The sequence below is a fragment of the Limanda limanda genome, chromosome 14 (genome assembly GCF_963576545.1).
Source record: "Limanda limanda chromosome 14, fLimLim1.1, whole genome shotgun sequence".
Classification (NCBI taxonomy): Eukaryota; Metazoa; Chordata; class Actinopteri; order Pleuronectiformes; family Pleuronectidae; genus Limanda; species Limanda limanda.
This window is the reverse complement of record NC_083649.1, coordinates 4,771,489-4,786,647: the sequence shown is the minus strand read 5'-3', so window position 1 is coordinate 4,786,647 and position 15,159 is coordinate 4,771,489. Positions and strand designations below refer to the sequence as shown.

The 15,159-nt window shown below is 39.9% G+C and overlaps 2 protein-coding genes across 3 annotated transcripts in view; both read right to left on the bottom strand.

Annotated features, from left to right (window-relative positions):
• Positions 1-4,613, bottom strand: part of vps37d (VPS37D subunit of ESCRT-I) — a 28,366-nt gene extending 23,753 nt beyond the window's left edge. Inside the window, exon 1 of the mRNA XM_061085776.1 lies at positions 4,421-4,613. Within this exon, the coding sequence (XP_060941759.1) occupies positions 4,421-4,585 (165 nt within the window). The 5' untranslated portion in view covers positions 4,586-4,613. The remainder of the gene's footprint in view (positions 1-4,420) is intronic.
• Positions 4,614-7,170: 2,557 nt separating this feature from the next.
• Positions 7,171-14,639, bottom strand: LOC133019342 (ciliogenesis-associated TTC17-interacting protein-like). 2 transcript variants are annotated; one of them, XM_061085777.1, is made up of 5 exons: positions 14,534-14,639; positions 13,871-14,012; positions 10,626-10,674; positions 9,183-9,259; positions 7,171-8,401 (listed from the first exon to the last, which is right to left on the bottom strand). In XM_061085777.1, exons 2-5 carry the CDS (start codon positions 13,986-13,988, stop codon positions 8,088-8,090), a joined length of 558 nt encoding a protein of 185 aa, XP_060941760.1. In that variant the 5' UTR covers positions 13,989-14,012; positions 14,534-14,639; the 3' UTR covers positions 7,171-8,087. The 2 variants fall into 2 exon arrangements, with proteins under 2 accessions (XP_060941760.1, XP_060941761.1); XM_061085778.1 differs by lacking the exon at positions 14,534-14,639 and having other exon boundaries at positions 13,871-14,081.
• Between the last annotated feature and the right edge of the window lie 520 nt (positions 14,640-15,159).

The following is a 15,159-nucleotide window of genomic DNA, read 5'->3' as shown; positions in this document are numbered from 1 at the left end:
AAGGTCTGCGGACATTAAAAGCCCAAAGTCTGTGGTAGAAGGAAATCCTCAAACACTTTAACTGGAGGCACTTTATCACTTCTTCAAAGTCCAACTGGGAAAGGCCGATTCCTATCCTAATATTTTATGGGTGCAACCATCTCTGAAACTGGCAGTTTGTTTCTTCATCAATGGCTTTTCCATTAAAACGAAGGATAAATGCCTTTTATACTTCCTGAAGCCCAGTGTGGTGCATTCAAATCACGAACATATTCAGCTTAGTCTCAAAAAATGTGAACCTTAGAGAAGCTGTAACCAGTGAATGTTTGACATTTGGGCTTAAAACGTTATTGGAAAAGACGTTGCAGATCAATTTTTCCTTTTACTGACAAATCAATTAATCTATAAACCGTTAAGTCACAGCATGAAAACACAATGAAAGGCTCTTGTGGAAAAATGGGGTTCAGTATAATAAAAACCTTATAACTTTAAACATTAAAATTGACTAAAAGATTTGCGGTTTATGATACAAGGACATAAAGTCTGACACTGTTATGGATTCAATATGTTAAATGCAGGCTTGTGTCGGGGGTGGGGGGGGGGGGTGGGGACTGTCACTAGACCATAAGCTATAAATTATTGAAAAACTGCCACTCCCTCTCTAAGTGTTGCCAAACAATACAGTCACGGCACATAACTGTAAAGAGACGGTTCAGAATCTCAAACACCGACACAAAGACACTTTGTAGAAAACCTGAATCGTCTTTGAAGAATCCACCAGTCCCACATTCCTGCTGCTCAGCCCAGCCGGATACATTTCTTGCTCAACTGCTTTCATTCAGCAGCGAGTCGCTCGGGGGCCTGGAGGCCGTTTCGCTGGGTCCGGAGCTGTTTGCTGCATCTGTCTCGAATTTTACGGGTCGTCAAAAAGGACGTCTGAGTCCCGAGTCCAGAGGAATTTGCAGAATGTGGCCTGCGGTCGAATGAAGTGAGAAACTACAGATGGGATGTTCATTGAAAAAAAGAATAAAAATAGCACAGCTTGTTTTCAGGCTCAAAGCCCAAACATGCGTCGCCTTTCCTGCAACAGGAATCAGAACGGACACTGTGTTTCCGGCGTTGGCTTTCCTGCTCATCAAACAGACTCGGCTGCCGGCTTTGTGATGTGATGCACAGCCAGGAGAACAGAGCCCATAGTGTCTTCTTCATCCCTGACAAATGACACTCGGGAGCACTTAGGAGAATCTGGTTCTCTGCCGGAGAAGAAGAGGAGCAGTGGCGCTGTTGTTTTCTGCGGCTCGACGTGGAGGACCACATGAAACGCAGTAAATAGGTGCTTCTCTTTCATCTTAAGTGAGGCTCGGACCTAATGAGACCTCTGGAAACCAAAAGGCATAAATCACGGATGAAATTGATGGGGTGTGAAGTCTTTTTCCATGAAAGAGAATCCTTCATGTAACACCAGTCCTGCTCTGCAATAAAAGGGAATACGCATGTTCTCCAAAAATGTGGAATGGAAAGAATTAACTCAACTCTCTCCTCACACCATTTGGGATGAGTTAAGAACCTTCATCCATACGTCTTGTGTTTTAAAACCCACATGAGCGTTTTTAGAATGCACACTCACACACCTTACAAACACAACATGTGCCATTAATGTATAAACAGGAAGCGGATTGTCTTCTCTGCAGTTAGTTGGTTGCTTGGTTACAGAAAATACTGTGCACCAGTGGGTGTGTAGATGATGTTTCCAACACACTATGGTTGTGAAACTGGAAGACAACAATATGTCAGGATGAAAAAGAGCCATTTACACGTAGAAGACGCCGACAAAGACGTCAACTCGGAAAGACAACGAGATTTCAGAGCTTTTTGGCGATAAGGGCCGACACTGGTGTAGATGTGATATAACAAAAAACACATTTTATACATCACATCCCGCCAACTGCAAGCTTTTCCAGGACGCCACCCCGGACAATCTGCTGTCGTGCTCCTTATATGTGAAAAGTCAAACTCTGCATAATCTCCTGTTCCGAATGTGAAGGAGCAGCGGTTCACTCTCAGCTTTCTGGGCATGACCGTTTTAAAAAAAAAAGGTGTTAAAGCCACATTCAGGTCTGCAGCAGCAACAACAACGAGCTCGACTGAGGAAGTGTCTCATGTCCAGGTTAAAGTTCTCCCCCAATTCCATCAAGTGTGTTATGACTGCAACTCTCAAACCCAAACCTCACCACAGCCAAGCAGCTCCAGTGCATGTGAGGTCACAGTGAGACTTGGTTTGAGCACTAGTCCCGCCCCTCTTTAGGACTTATGATAATATTTATCCACCAATCTCCGCGGTTAAGGGTCACAACAAAACTGTGACTGCGGGAGGAAGCTCCGGCGGCACCGACAACAGAAACCTGATGTTTGAGATTGTTGCAGGAGGCCGACATGTCGCTTCTTGTTTGGACAGTTAATGAAGAGAAGGAGAGGAAACTCTGCCAAGGCGGCTGTCGCGTTCACGAATCATTATGATTGATTAAACTCAGCCGTTTACATAACAGTCGTCATTTATATGAAATTAATGAAGCGTCCTGCTCGCCGGAGCCCATGCGGAGAAGAAAGACGCGTTGTGAAATCATCATTTTGTGCAGCATACGGTTCGCATTTTGATTTATCTGCAGGAGAGCACGCTAATGAGAGTTTTATATTATTCTTTGGTGACAGATAAACGAGACGATGGGTGAACTGAACACTCACTATAATAACCTCAAGCTCCTCGGATCGAGTCTCTGAATCACTGAGCTCGACTCCCAGGGGAGAGTTGTATGACCCCTTAGTCAGATTCCACCACTGTGGCTCCATCCTCCCAATTCATTATCAAGAGCCAGGTTTCAAATGTCACATTCTTTGCCAAAGAACAAAAAGAGTCATGGCTTTCTCTTGTTTCTAAGCAAAATCAAATGACACGTGGGTTTTCCTGTCTGAATGAATCAAGGACAAAGAGTGCAGTTAAAGACATTATCGCACACAGGACCAGTTTGGCTGTTCTCCACGTGCCTGACAGGTATTTCAAGAACTTTCACTTAATTTAATATGTAAGTTAACGCAGCGAGAACGTGTACGATGACGAATGCCCCCCCCCCCACTGGTCATGTTTCACTACACCCAGCGCTGTTGTCACCCCACCCACAGCTATGAAAAGGCAATGAAATCCAATAGCCTGCTGAATCCTGATTGAGTGAGTCAATTCAGTTTGAGCACCCCCCAAGGCACAGCTCATGAAAATGGGGCCCACGAAAAAGTTAGGAAATGTGTGTGTGAGCGTGTGTGTGTGTGTTAAATGTTTGTGAGGAGCAAAGAACTTGCGGACATTTTTGGAAAGTGAGGACATTTTGGCCGTTCTTCACTTTTGCTAAGGCTTGTTTGAGGGTTAAGATTGGTGTTAGGGTTAGGTCACGCTTCGACCATTAGCTGTGATGGTTAAGGTTAGGGTTAGGCAAATGCATTATGCTAATTTGAGTCCTCACTAAGATATAGGTAGAAGAATGTGAGAGAGAGAGAGAGAGAGAGAGAGAGAGAGAGAGAGAGAGAGAGAGAGAGAGAGAGAGAGAGAGAGAGAGATTGGTTGACGCAAGGAAGGTCATCATGTAGCCCTCCCTGACGTGCATCACTGACATGCAGAAAAAATGTGCGTGGAACTCCTTTGAAGTTCCTCCAATTTTAGAATTTCTACGTTCCTACGCAAAAATGCACGCACGAAATTATCCGAGTGTGGATGTTTTCCAAAGCTCTGACACATCTCTACAATTCGGCATTAATCGAGCCCAGAAAAAAATCATTTTAGTGCAGGAAAAGTGAAATTTGACTTGAACTTAAACAGCCTCGCTTGAGCCTTTCAGAAAATCCTTTGAGGGAAGGAGGCATGGGAGGACGAGTTGTAAAAGTTGCATTTCTATATTAAAAAATGTTGCTATGTATATTAAAGTGAAGCCGAATTGGACATTATGTCATGAATTGTTGAAAGTTGTGTCAAATCCTCTTCCAGGTAGAACACGCGTCCACACACGGATGAAAACCCTTAAATTAGCAGATTTCTAAGTGGAGCTCGGCTCGGCGTTGCGGGGTGTTCACGCCACGCTGCGGTTCCTCCAGGACACTTGTGGATTAAAAACAAACACACGCACCGAAAACGCGTGAATCCCTTTGTGTTGCGTTTGCGTTCATAAAACAAATACATTGTAAACGATTGTAAATCCGAACAATCTCCACGCAGACGATCCATGATCCATGAGAAAGCGGATTTACGCGGAGCACCCCCCCACATTTTACATTTTCACGCAATGAACCAAAACACCTGAAACACGTGGATTTCCCGGGAGACCCCAAGCGGAGAAAGGGGACGTAGACCCCCGGGAGGAGCAGAGAGCACTTTCCCGGGGACTTTACCCGGACCCACCGTGTCATTGAGGCGGATGATCTGGTCCATTTTGCCGTCGCTGTGCAGCAACTCCCGCAGCTCCGCGGGGCTCAGAGCCCGGTAGCCGTCCGGACACGAGTCGGTCTCCTGTGATCCGGACGTGGTCCCCCTCGATCCGGACATGTTGCCCCTCGATCCGGACATGTTCCCCTCGCACTGCGGCTGTGGACGATCACATCGCTCCCGTCGGAATGTGATGATCCGCCCGCATGCAGCGTCAAGCGCGGGGAAGCACTTCCGCGGTACACTTCCTGTCCGCACCGTCAAAATAAAACATTTCCCTGATCACTGTCACGCTTCTACCAATATATATACCAAATATAATATTGATAATAATAATAACTAGGCTGTGCTCCACAGGAGGAAGCTGAAGTTGTGGGTGTGTCTTTGAATCCAGCTCAACCTAAATGGAGAATGCTCCTTTGATGACTTTGATGTAGATGATGAGTCTTCTCTGTCATCTTAGGAACCTTCTCCTCAATGAATAAGTAAGAATAAAGTACAAGTGTGAATTAAATCAGCTTATATAATAAATACAGTCCATTTACAATCTAACATTACACCACTGCAGAGTTGTTAACTTAACTAAAAATGCATTTCCCGCTGAAAGTGCTGAGTGGCTGAGGTTCTTGGCTGATCAAGCTATAAATGTGTGACGATGGAACGTGATGATGTCACCAGTTCCTTGCGTGATGTCACCACTCTAGAAACAAAGACGCTTATAATAAATCCAAATAGAACAAGCCTCATTTTCATAAAAAAAATACCAGCAATTATAACAATTTATTCTTACAAATATTGTGGCCTTAAAACAGTACAAACTTTCTTAAATTTCATGTACTATGTAAACACACAAACTCATAATAGCACAAAGGGAATCTCCTGAATACTGCTCATGCTCTTTGAATCAGTCAAGCTGCTGTAAGTATCAACAACTGGCACAAACTCAAGCCCTCAAACCGGATATTACCATGAACATGGCCGGAAGAACTTGCTGGTGGGCCCTGGGGCTTACGTGAGTGAACGGGCCCCTTTGTTAACCATCATTCCCCCAGCTGTTTACTATAAATTGCTTAACAAGAATAAATATGTCCACAGGATTATTTTTAATCAAATAAACATATTAACTAAAACAAGACAAACTATTATATTAAATGCATTTATATGTATTTATTGACACTATCTAATAATTGACACTGTGTCCAATTGTAGCTTTTGCCTTGTGTTAGTTATTGCCTTGAACTGGAACCTGACTTCCGGTTTCAGCCTTTCAAAGTTAAAGTCCTCACTCAATTCTATTTTCGAATTAAACCAACTCAAAAAGTGTCATGTAGACGTCACAGGTACAGTGGAATTAATTGCACCCTCTCTATCAAAGCTTCACTACAGAATCCATCAATCAAACAGTCAAACTTTATTTGTATAACTCAACAAGAGCGAAGAAGAACTTCCAGAAAAACCCTTTGACCGGCGGCTCTTCAGTTCGCTGGGAGTGAAACTGTAACTGAGCTCTTCTTCCTCATTTTTCTGAATTCACTTTTTTTTTAGCTGTTGGAGTCTTTCACCCACTTTGTGTCCTGCGTCATTTCTGTGGCGAGCCCCCCCCCCCTTCCATCACACAGCTCAGGAGCAAGTGAAGCAGCGAGCGGTGACTGACACTGTGTTATTATGTGGTCTGTGTGACGGATTACTTCATGTATGTAGGTCACCAAACTATTGGAATTGGGGTTTTTTTTGTCATAAACATGTCTAAATTAATTGTAAGTGCTCCCCCCCCCCCATGTCTAATAATCAGACTCAGCATGGTACGGCTTAAGGCATAGACATTATGTATAGGTTGGATATGAGAGGCTTCACAGAGCTGTGCAGCCACCAGGGGGCCCTCAAGCCAACCAGCGTGAAAAAGAAAGTACAAATTTATGGTAATTCAAAAAGTGAAATTGTTCTTGGGGCCTTGAATTATTTCAATTTGATATTTAGTTTATTGCAGATCAATTTAATTAATGCAGAGGTGGAAAATAGCTCGAAAGATTTACTCCAGTATATTTTTGAAGTATTAAATATTAAATATTGTAGTTTAATTTGATGGATTCTTCTCAGGGTGAGAATTTACATTAAAACATGCAGTAATTTTATAGAATTCACTACAATGAATCCAACTATCCAAACATATTCTGTATACATTGTATATTAGTCTGAATTATATATAGTAGTATTATTATTGTTTTTATACTTCCAATTATATCTATACACATCACATCTGATAACAGAGGATGACCAAGCTCTTATTATTTAGTTTTTTAATACGTTTTTTAAACCTCTTTTAGTGAAAACTTTCACAATTGAATGATATTTCCTATTATTTAAACTGACAAATCTTATTCATTCATTTATATGATTTGATCTATTTCATTGTTATAGTTTTTCTGCTCATGTCCCATTGTTTTAGTCAACAAATGTTAATGTCAAGTAGTTGTTTTACCATTATTGTTATTTCTATCTTCTTGCTCATGAAAGGAAATTGTCCTATCTTATAAAATAGTTGTGTTGAATATTTTTCACTTCTTAGTTTCCAGATTCAGCGAAGACACATTTCTCTAAACCTCTCGACTGGTTTCATTAAAACAACTGTACAAGGCCCAGAGATGAACAATCATTCATTATTTGCATCTGTATTTTTGCTTCACTCTTTATTTACAGGCAGAAGAGTTTTTGTGACAGCACTTTTTGACTTCACAGCTATAAGGACATGAAGCCAGCTTCGGTTTCTGACTGGACGACCAGCGGCAGCAGCTCCACCACGTTCTGCTGACTGCTGCTGCAGCTGCTGCCCGACAGCGGTTGTGTGAGTAAACTCTGGTTTCAGTGGACGAGTCGCTCGCTCTTATTTGTGGATTCGAGGAAATGTGTGTTGGCCAAATCAGCCTTGAAAAGAAGTAGAGAAAATAAAAACTTTCTTACGCATTATTCTCTCTTAACCTCTCCTTGAGTCTGAAGATTTTTTTTTTTTTATTGATTTATTAATTGTCCTATAAGCATCCTAACATCATACATTATATAACTGTAGGACTTAATTACAGAAATTCAGCTGAATCACTTTGTTAACATCCTGTACTTTACTTACTTCTGTGCATTACTCAGAACACTAAAAACAGAACCACAGACAACTTTTAATGAAGAAAGTAAGAATGAGGAACCTGTGGTGGCTGCGGGCAATGTCAGTAAAGTTTGGCTGGTACCAGACACGATAATGAGACTAGAAGAAATCCTGTGTGAGGTCTGAGGATCCGGGGGAGGCTGGTGGTTGGTGCTGGCCTCCTGGAGAGCGGATGATCGGTGAATGATCCGGTGAGTTTGAGTCTGTGATGTGTGGGCGACCGAAGCCTGTTCAAACGAGATCGGTCAAACTAGAGACGGAAACCACACGACTTCCTGCCGCAGAGTATTGTCCCTCAACAACAGGATATTCTAAATAGAACCAAACCTCTCTGTGCTTTTCTCACAACACTGGTTCTCATGATACCCCCTAACTCTGCTTCCTTGTTCATAAATAATATCAAAAAACACAAATGATCAAAAGCATTTCTGTAGACAGGCAAAGTGTTCCAGAGTCAAAAGTGTCACTGGGGTTAATCTCTTCATCTCTCTATCCCAGATCGTCGTAGTCCTCCTCATCCTCGTTGTCGTCCTCGCCTGCGATGTCGTCGTAGTCCTCGGTGGAAGCATCGTCATCGTCTGCATCTGGAACCTGGTACAGCACAGGAGGAGGAGGAGGGAGGAGATCTTCCTCATCTGGAACCTGGTACAGCACAGCAGGAGGAGGAGGGAGGAGATCCTCCTCGTAGTCCACCTTCACGTAGTCCAACTGCTGCTCGTCCGTGGCCTGTTCGTAGTCGCTCAGCGGTTCCTCGTAGTCCTCATCGTCCACGGCCTCCGCCAGGTTCTCATAGCTCTGACACTCTGGAACAACAAGAGTCACACAGAGGTCAGAGGCCATCGGGTGTGAGAGAATAACAAAGTATTAGATTATAGAAATGTTATTGTCCTACTGAATAAACTGAAGTTATATAGCATACAGAACATAAATAGCTATTTACGGCAATGGATTTTCAATGTTAATCTAATTTAATGTGATAAGTATTTGAATTCTAACGGTTATTATGTCTATTAAAGAAGTAATTAATTGATCAAATAAAATGGTCACAGAGGATTAATCCAAATTAAAATACTAAAATAGTTTGAAAATAAGATATACCTCAATCAGTAAAATACTGCTTATCTTACGTATAACACAAATCTAACGATAGTCAAAGGACAAATAGTTATTTCACTTTTAGTCGGTTACTTTTGCATATTTTCCAAGTAACATTTGACTGTAATACTTCACTGGATCAAGGATTTGTTTGGTCTCAGACCTGAGTCCAGTTCACAGACAGGTATGTTTTTCACTTCCCTTTATATCGTCTAATTTTACGGTCATCTGTGGTCATGTTTGTTTGCTTTGTAAAGCCGAACCCATGTGACACCACAATGTACTCATGCTTATCTTCCCTTCAGATCTTGGGGTTATGATCAAACTTTAGATTTTGTGAGGTTTTGTGTTCAGTTGTTATGATGATGTGGTGACAACGAGCAGAGAATGTGGTGTTTAGTTGTGAGAGAATGAAGAAGAAGGGTGTTGGTGGATTTTAAGGGGAAGTGATGCATCATATGATCCATTGGAGATCCAGCAGAGTCAGACCTGCAGTGAGAAACTGTGTCCGAGGAGGAAGAGGAGGAGTGACGCTGCTCAGGACTCTCTCCTGGTAGTTGTTGCTCCTGAGGAATCAAGGACATCAAAGTTTTAGTGACTAGTGAAATCTGACATGAAGAAACTGTCCATCATCTTTGTTGCTGTTATAAAAACTATCTGTACTAATGTTATAATTACAATTTTACGATTATATTAAATATACGTTATTTTGAGTAAGATTTGCTATTGATTGAAATGTCAACTGAGACACGTTTCAATATGAATTCATTACTGAGAATTAATCATGAGGAACTAAGTATGCTGTCATTCTTCTATTATTGTAACGATGACGGTATTTTTCCAAAAATACAGAGAGCAAATATTCAGTAACAATAAAAACTGACAAACTGAAACGGTAATAGTATGTGAACAGGATCCTCAAATGTGTTTTTGAAACTCCGAAGCCGCAGTGAAACTAGAACCAGGTTCTGCTTCAGGGCAAAGAAAACCTCATTTAAAATCCCACTGACATTTGTAGTTAGCTATAAAAAAACTAAAAATCCAGTCTTGGTTCCACCACTTCATTCTTGGATAAGGACATTTAAGACTCTTTCAGAAAAACGATTTTATCTTGGTGTTTATTCAGTTCTTTTTCTGGATTTAACCTTTAACTTAACCTTAAAGCCTGGACCTCTAAAGGCTGAACGTCCCCGTCTGGCAGAAGTGAGACTGTGAGTCGAGAGGCTGTGGTTAGTTTTAACTTGTCTGATTGGCACAAGGAGAACAAAGTTCATTCCAGCCACAGCAGATTTCACACACTCTCATAGAGATCAGTTCCCTAAACAGGTGCTGATTTCCTTAATCCAAATCTACCTGGTATTTCTTTAGATATTAACAAAATCGTCAAAAACACCTCATCACGCTACGTGACGGGAAGTGAAGTCGTGGTGATAACAAAGGTAAAAATAGCGAGACAGAGGTCGACTGAACACTGCAGCTGTTTAAGACTCAACCTCAAGTACTTGTTCATAGGAACTGTAGTTTTAAATAAATATCAATTGTTCCACTTTGTTATAATCAAAAGGCTTGACGTTTTTGCAATGGATGTGGAAAGTAAATCTGAGTAACATGCTTCATTTATTCCTCACAACCCTGAGATGTAACTTGTTGATTTGTGAGTTTTAAAGCTGCTGGTGTAGGTGGATATTTCTGCCTTCGGTAGACTGAGGCTAACAGTTCCCTCCTGCCTCCAGTCTTAATGCTAAGCTAAGCTAACATTTCCAAGCTGTGGCTTTATAATAAATAGAGGCATCAGTTATGTTATATATATTTTATATAGTTATTATTTCCCAAAACATTGAACTCAACAGTCCACTGACATTATGCTTCTAATAACCCAAAGGAAACCCATGGATTTAATATTAAAATTGGTAAAAAAATATAATGCATTACTCGACATTGGAGAGAAATCCTCTCTGCAGCTTTGAGACTCGGTGTTTGCCTGTAGAAAAAAAAAAAGAACGAGAGAGAACATCCAGTCAAATAAAAGTTAAACCCCCAGAAAACCCCTTAATTAAAATTTAAAAACTCTTTAAGTCAAATCTTCAAACATCATAAAACACCAGAGGGTCTTTTCTTCAGTGAGCTCATTAACAGCTGGGGCCTGGATCCTGTTCTAACAAACTGGGACAAACACAAATACAATAGGATTTTAAAGACCATATAATGAGGATGAAATAGGAAATACTGTAAAACCCAATAATAAACATTCACATTCACACACAGACTCCTTATTCCTGTTATATACATACAGTGTATTATTGAGTGTTTGGCATACAAGCCTCTTTTATCTCCACATGTGTTTTTACTTATAATTATTAGTTTGTTCCCTTTAATGTTCTTTATTTATTCGTCCGCAGCCCAGTTTCTCCACAGGGATCATTAAAGTTTCATCTCAGCTAATCAAAGCCAGAGGGAAACCCCCTATTAATAGCAATTTATACAATTATTATCAGTTTTCCTTTGCTTTGTATTAAAGCCGTCCCAGTACGTACAGGGTACTTCCAGTGACAATGCTTAAGTTTCCCTTCCTGTTCTAAGTTGTGGTGCAGATCTGCAATGTGTTGTTTTTTATAACAAATTAATCTGCTACTGAAAATGAAACTGCTCATTTCACTTTACCGTAAATTTCGTTGCTTTCACATGAAATTGGGTTTGAATTCGCTGACCCAGCACATCAGTTGACATTCGATCGACAGAGTATAACTAAATACATTTACTGAAGTTCTTTTATTTCATGATACTTTATGCTTGTACACTGTAGATTAATGTAAAATCCAAAATAATATTCAAAATTTGTTCCACATTGGCCGACTACAACAATAAAACTGGTACTGATCTACTGATATATTTAAAATGATCTATTTTCATACATTAATACATAAAAGTTGATTCATTGTTATACTTATAAGTACCTTTACTTTTAATTTTTCTTATATACAGCACTTTTTCATATAAGTGACATTTTAATGGAGCAGTGCAAGTTTTTGGATGGTCTGAGCACAAAGGCTGAGTTGGCTTTTTATGTTTAAAAACACATTGATTATCATAAAATGCTCTTAATAGAGTCAACTTATGGATATGTAACAGTTCTGTGGTTTTGTTCTTATGTAAGAATTTGTATTCATTGTTTCACGATAGTGTTAATAGCGGATATGTGTCGGTATAGATACAGCTTCAGTGTTCGTTAGAAACACTGTTTATAATTGATACTGTTAAAACAAAGAGACAATACTACAACAGTACTTCTACCAGCCAATAGCATTTACTGTTTAGTTCATGTCAGGTCAAGTTGAATTCAAACTCAAGCGTTACTTTCATTTATTTTTTTGTTCGTCATCATTTTGTACAAATTAAGTCTATAACAAAGTATCTCAGGCTCCAGCAGTTTTCACTGTTTTCACTGGAACTTCTTTTCTCTTCTCTCCTTTCTCACCAGAGACTCGTTTCCAGGAAAAAACTCAGAGTCTTTTGGATTTTCCAGAGTAATCAGATAATGCGATGTGAAGTCGAGTCCATTATATTTATGTCGTCCAAAATTATAAATCTCAAAACTTCACCTTAGGGGGTTAAAAGTCTGGAAGCCGTTGATTCCTACACGCTCAGTTTGTATAATGTAAACTCCCCTCAGAAGAAAACCAACTTTAATGGGTGGAAGAGGCCGAGAGGAGGAGAGAGGGGGGGGACATTAATCGCTGAAGTGTGATGGTTTATCTTCATGAGGTGGATCTCTCACAACTTCGGCACATAAACCTCAACTGTGTGTAGCAGCGCTCTGTGAGTGTGTGCACGGCGCTGAGAGCGATTCAGGCCATTTACATTTATGGAACCAATACACAACCATTGACTGACTTATGTGTTTCTGCAAAGTCTTTTCTATTCGTTTTCAGCGTTTGTTTCACTTCTGAGTGATTAAAGGCAGAAGAACTTGTGTGATTATGTCCTATGTATACTTGTATTTATTTAACCCTTTAATTTAACCTATTTACCCTGACCCCATTTATTTTTTAAATATTGAAGCTATTGATTAGAAATAGTCTGTTAAGCAAAAATATCCATTCAAACTTTCCATCACCTAAAAACACAACAGTCACATAATCAAAATTGTCAATAATATAATAACTAAAAGTGTTTCTAAGTTAATTAAAGTATATTTGCAGACGAATAACTATTGGAGTTCAATGGTCAAAGGTCAAAGGTCAAGGTGACAAATATCATCAGTTAAGAAACTTCTAAAAATTATAGCGAAGTCACTGTGAGGTCACTATGAAGTCACGCAATTACATCACCTGTGTAGTAATGTTTTAACTTTTGCAACACGACATCATCTCCAGCTTATTCAGATTAACAAATCATTTGAGATCATGCGGTATAAATTGTGTCATGATGAGGAAAATTACATCAATACAATATCAGAAAGTTAGCATTGCCTGATTGGGGTCGAGACATTCCCTTTAAATATTGATGCTTTAAAATACGAGCGATACTCTAAAGTTAAAGTTACAATCGGTTAAATTGTGGCTAATTTTAACAACTTTATAACTGTTAAGTTGCTCAAGTCCATCATAATGTATTTATGATTATAGCAGCATATAAAGTACAATGCCTTCCTTCGAAAACTCTTATTATACTTTGGTACACTACTTGAGTACATGTACTTAGTTACTTTGTGATGCTCCTCAGTTTACTTTTCCTTCTTCATCCTGTGACGTGAATGTGACCAATAAAAACCCTTGAAACCCTGAATCTAGTGAAGAATAATCACCTTGTGCGGTTCTGACTTGTGTCACATGTGATACCAAAGTGCAGAGTCGGTGTTTCAGATATGCTGAGGTTGTGATTCCAAATTTCATCTCACTGAAAATCATTTTCTGTGAATTTAATTTGATCTTATTTCACTTGTATGCACCAATAGGCAGTAGCACTCTTAGTTTTGCTGCATTTTCTACACTACAATACCAATATCTATCTGTCATGGTCCGTCGATGATGAACTCAAGGCTGCTTCAATGACTTAACTGCAATTCTACGCTTTGTAAGTTGGTGTAAAGGGTGAAAAAACTGTTTATAAAGTAAACACTGATGAGACAGCCTCTATTAAGCTGACAGACGGACGTGTAGAGCAGAGGTGAGACGTACCGCTTTTGGAAATCCACTTGTTGATGAGAAAGAAGATGGTGGCGATCAACACACTCCCAAAAACCATCCCACAGATCACCCACAGCCACAAGTATTCACGAAGAAGACCCATGGCCATGGATGCTCTTTTCTCTCAATGCCGCTGAAGATTAAGGAGAAAATACCACATTAAAGCCCAAACACACAGACTTCACGCTTCTGGACAAGAAAACATCTGTGCTGCAGCTTTTCAGTGCCGCGCATCGGAAAGAGGACTATTCACCACTTCCCTCTTTTCTGCGTTGACTAAGTCCTCAGGTTATTTTGGTATTTCTACACAGCATTCTTAGAATCAAACTTGATTCCCGAGAACTCTGGGGCGATTCTTTTTTTTTAAGCAAGTCCTTCAAGAACCTGTCATGATGTTGACAGAAGACGGCACATTACAAATGTATTGTCTGAGTTTATTTCCTTATCTCTGTGAACAGAAAGGCATAAATACTCTTTACTGCATGTTTATCAGTGCGAAACACATCCACGCTGTGTAGCAGCTTCCTGCCAAGACTCACAAATTCTGCTGATTCAGAATCAAGTCCGACTGAAATGAGATGTGTTTTTTCCCATGATGCACAGAGACGTGTAAACATTCAGCTGAATAAAAGACAATACTTGTGTGTATCTTACCTTTTTACAGCTGGTGGCTTGAGGGCTGATGGGGGGTGATGGTCTCAGTGAGTGAAAGGAGAAAGTGGCTGTGAGATGAGAGGAGGCATCCTGTGCTGTTTGTGAAATTTGCATGACAGTTTCTACTTTTCTTAGATTGACAACGAAACTTGAAGGCTGAAGGATGTAGTGTCCCCACCCTCTGCCTTCCTCTAGTGACTACATCATACGTGGGAGTGTGTGTGAGTGTGTGTGTGTGTATCATCATATTTTTGTCAGTGTTAAAACCCCCTCTTTAGTCACGTTGGATAATTTTTTTTCTTTTAAAAGAATCTATTAATGTGAAATTTTTATTTATGAAATTCATATGTTGTATTATTTAGTGACCCCTTAACTGTCTTTGTGTCCAAATCAATCTTAAATTTAAATGTGGAGGGTGGATCTTGAAGTCATGTAGATTGCTTTTATTTTGAAAGGAGCTACAGGAATGATCAAAGCCACCTATATTAAGTAAGTACTTTACAGGAAATAGGTGGATTAGCGTCATAATATCAACATTAGAAAAGGTTAATTGCGGGAAAAAAACTAGAATGTGGATATATAATGTTAGAATTTACCTATGAAATGTTTTGTACTGGTTTTATATG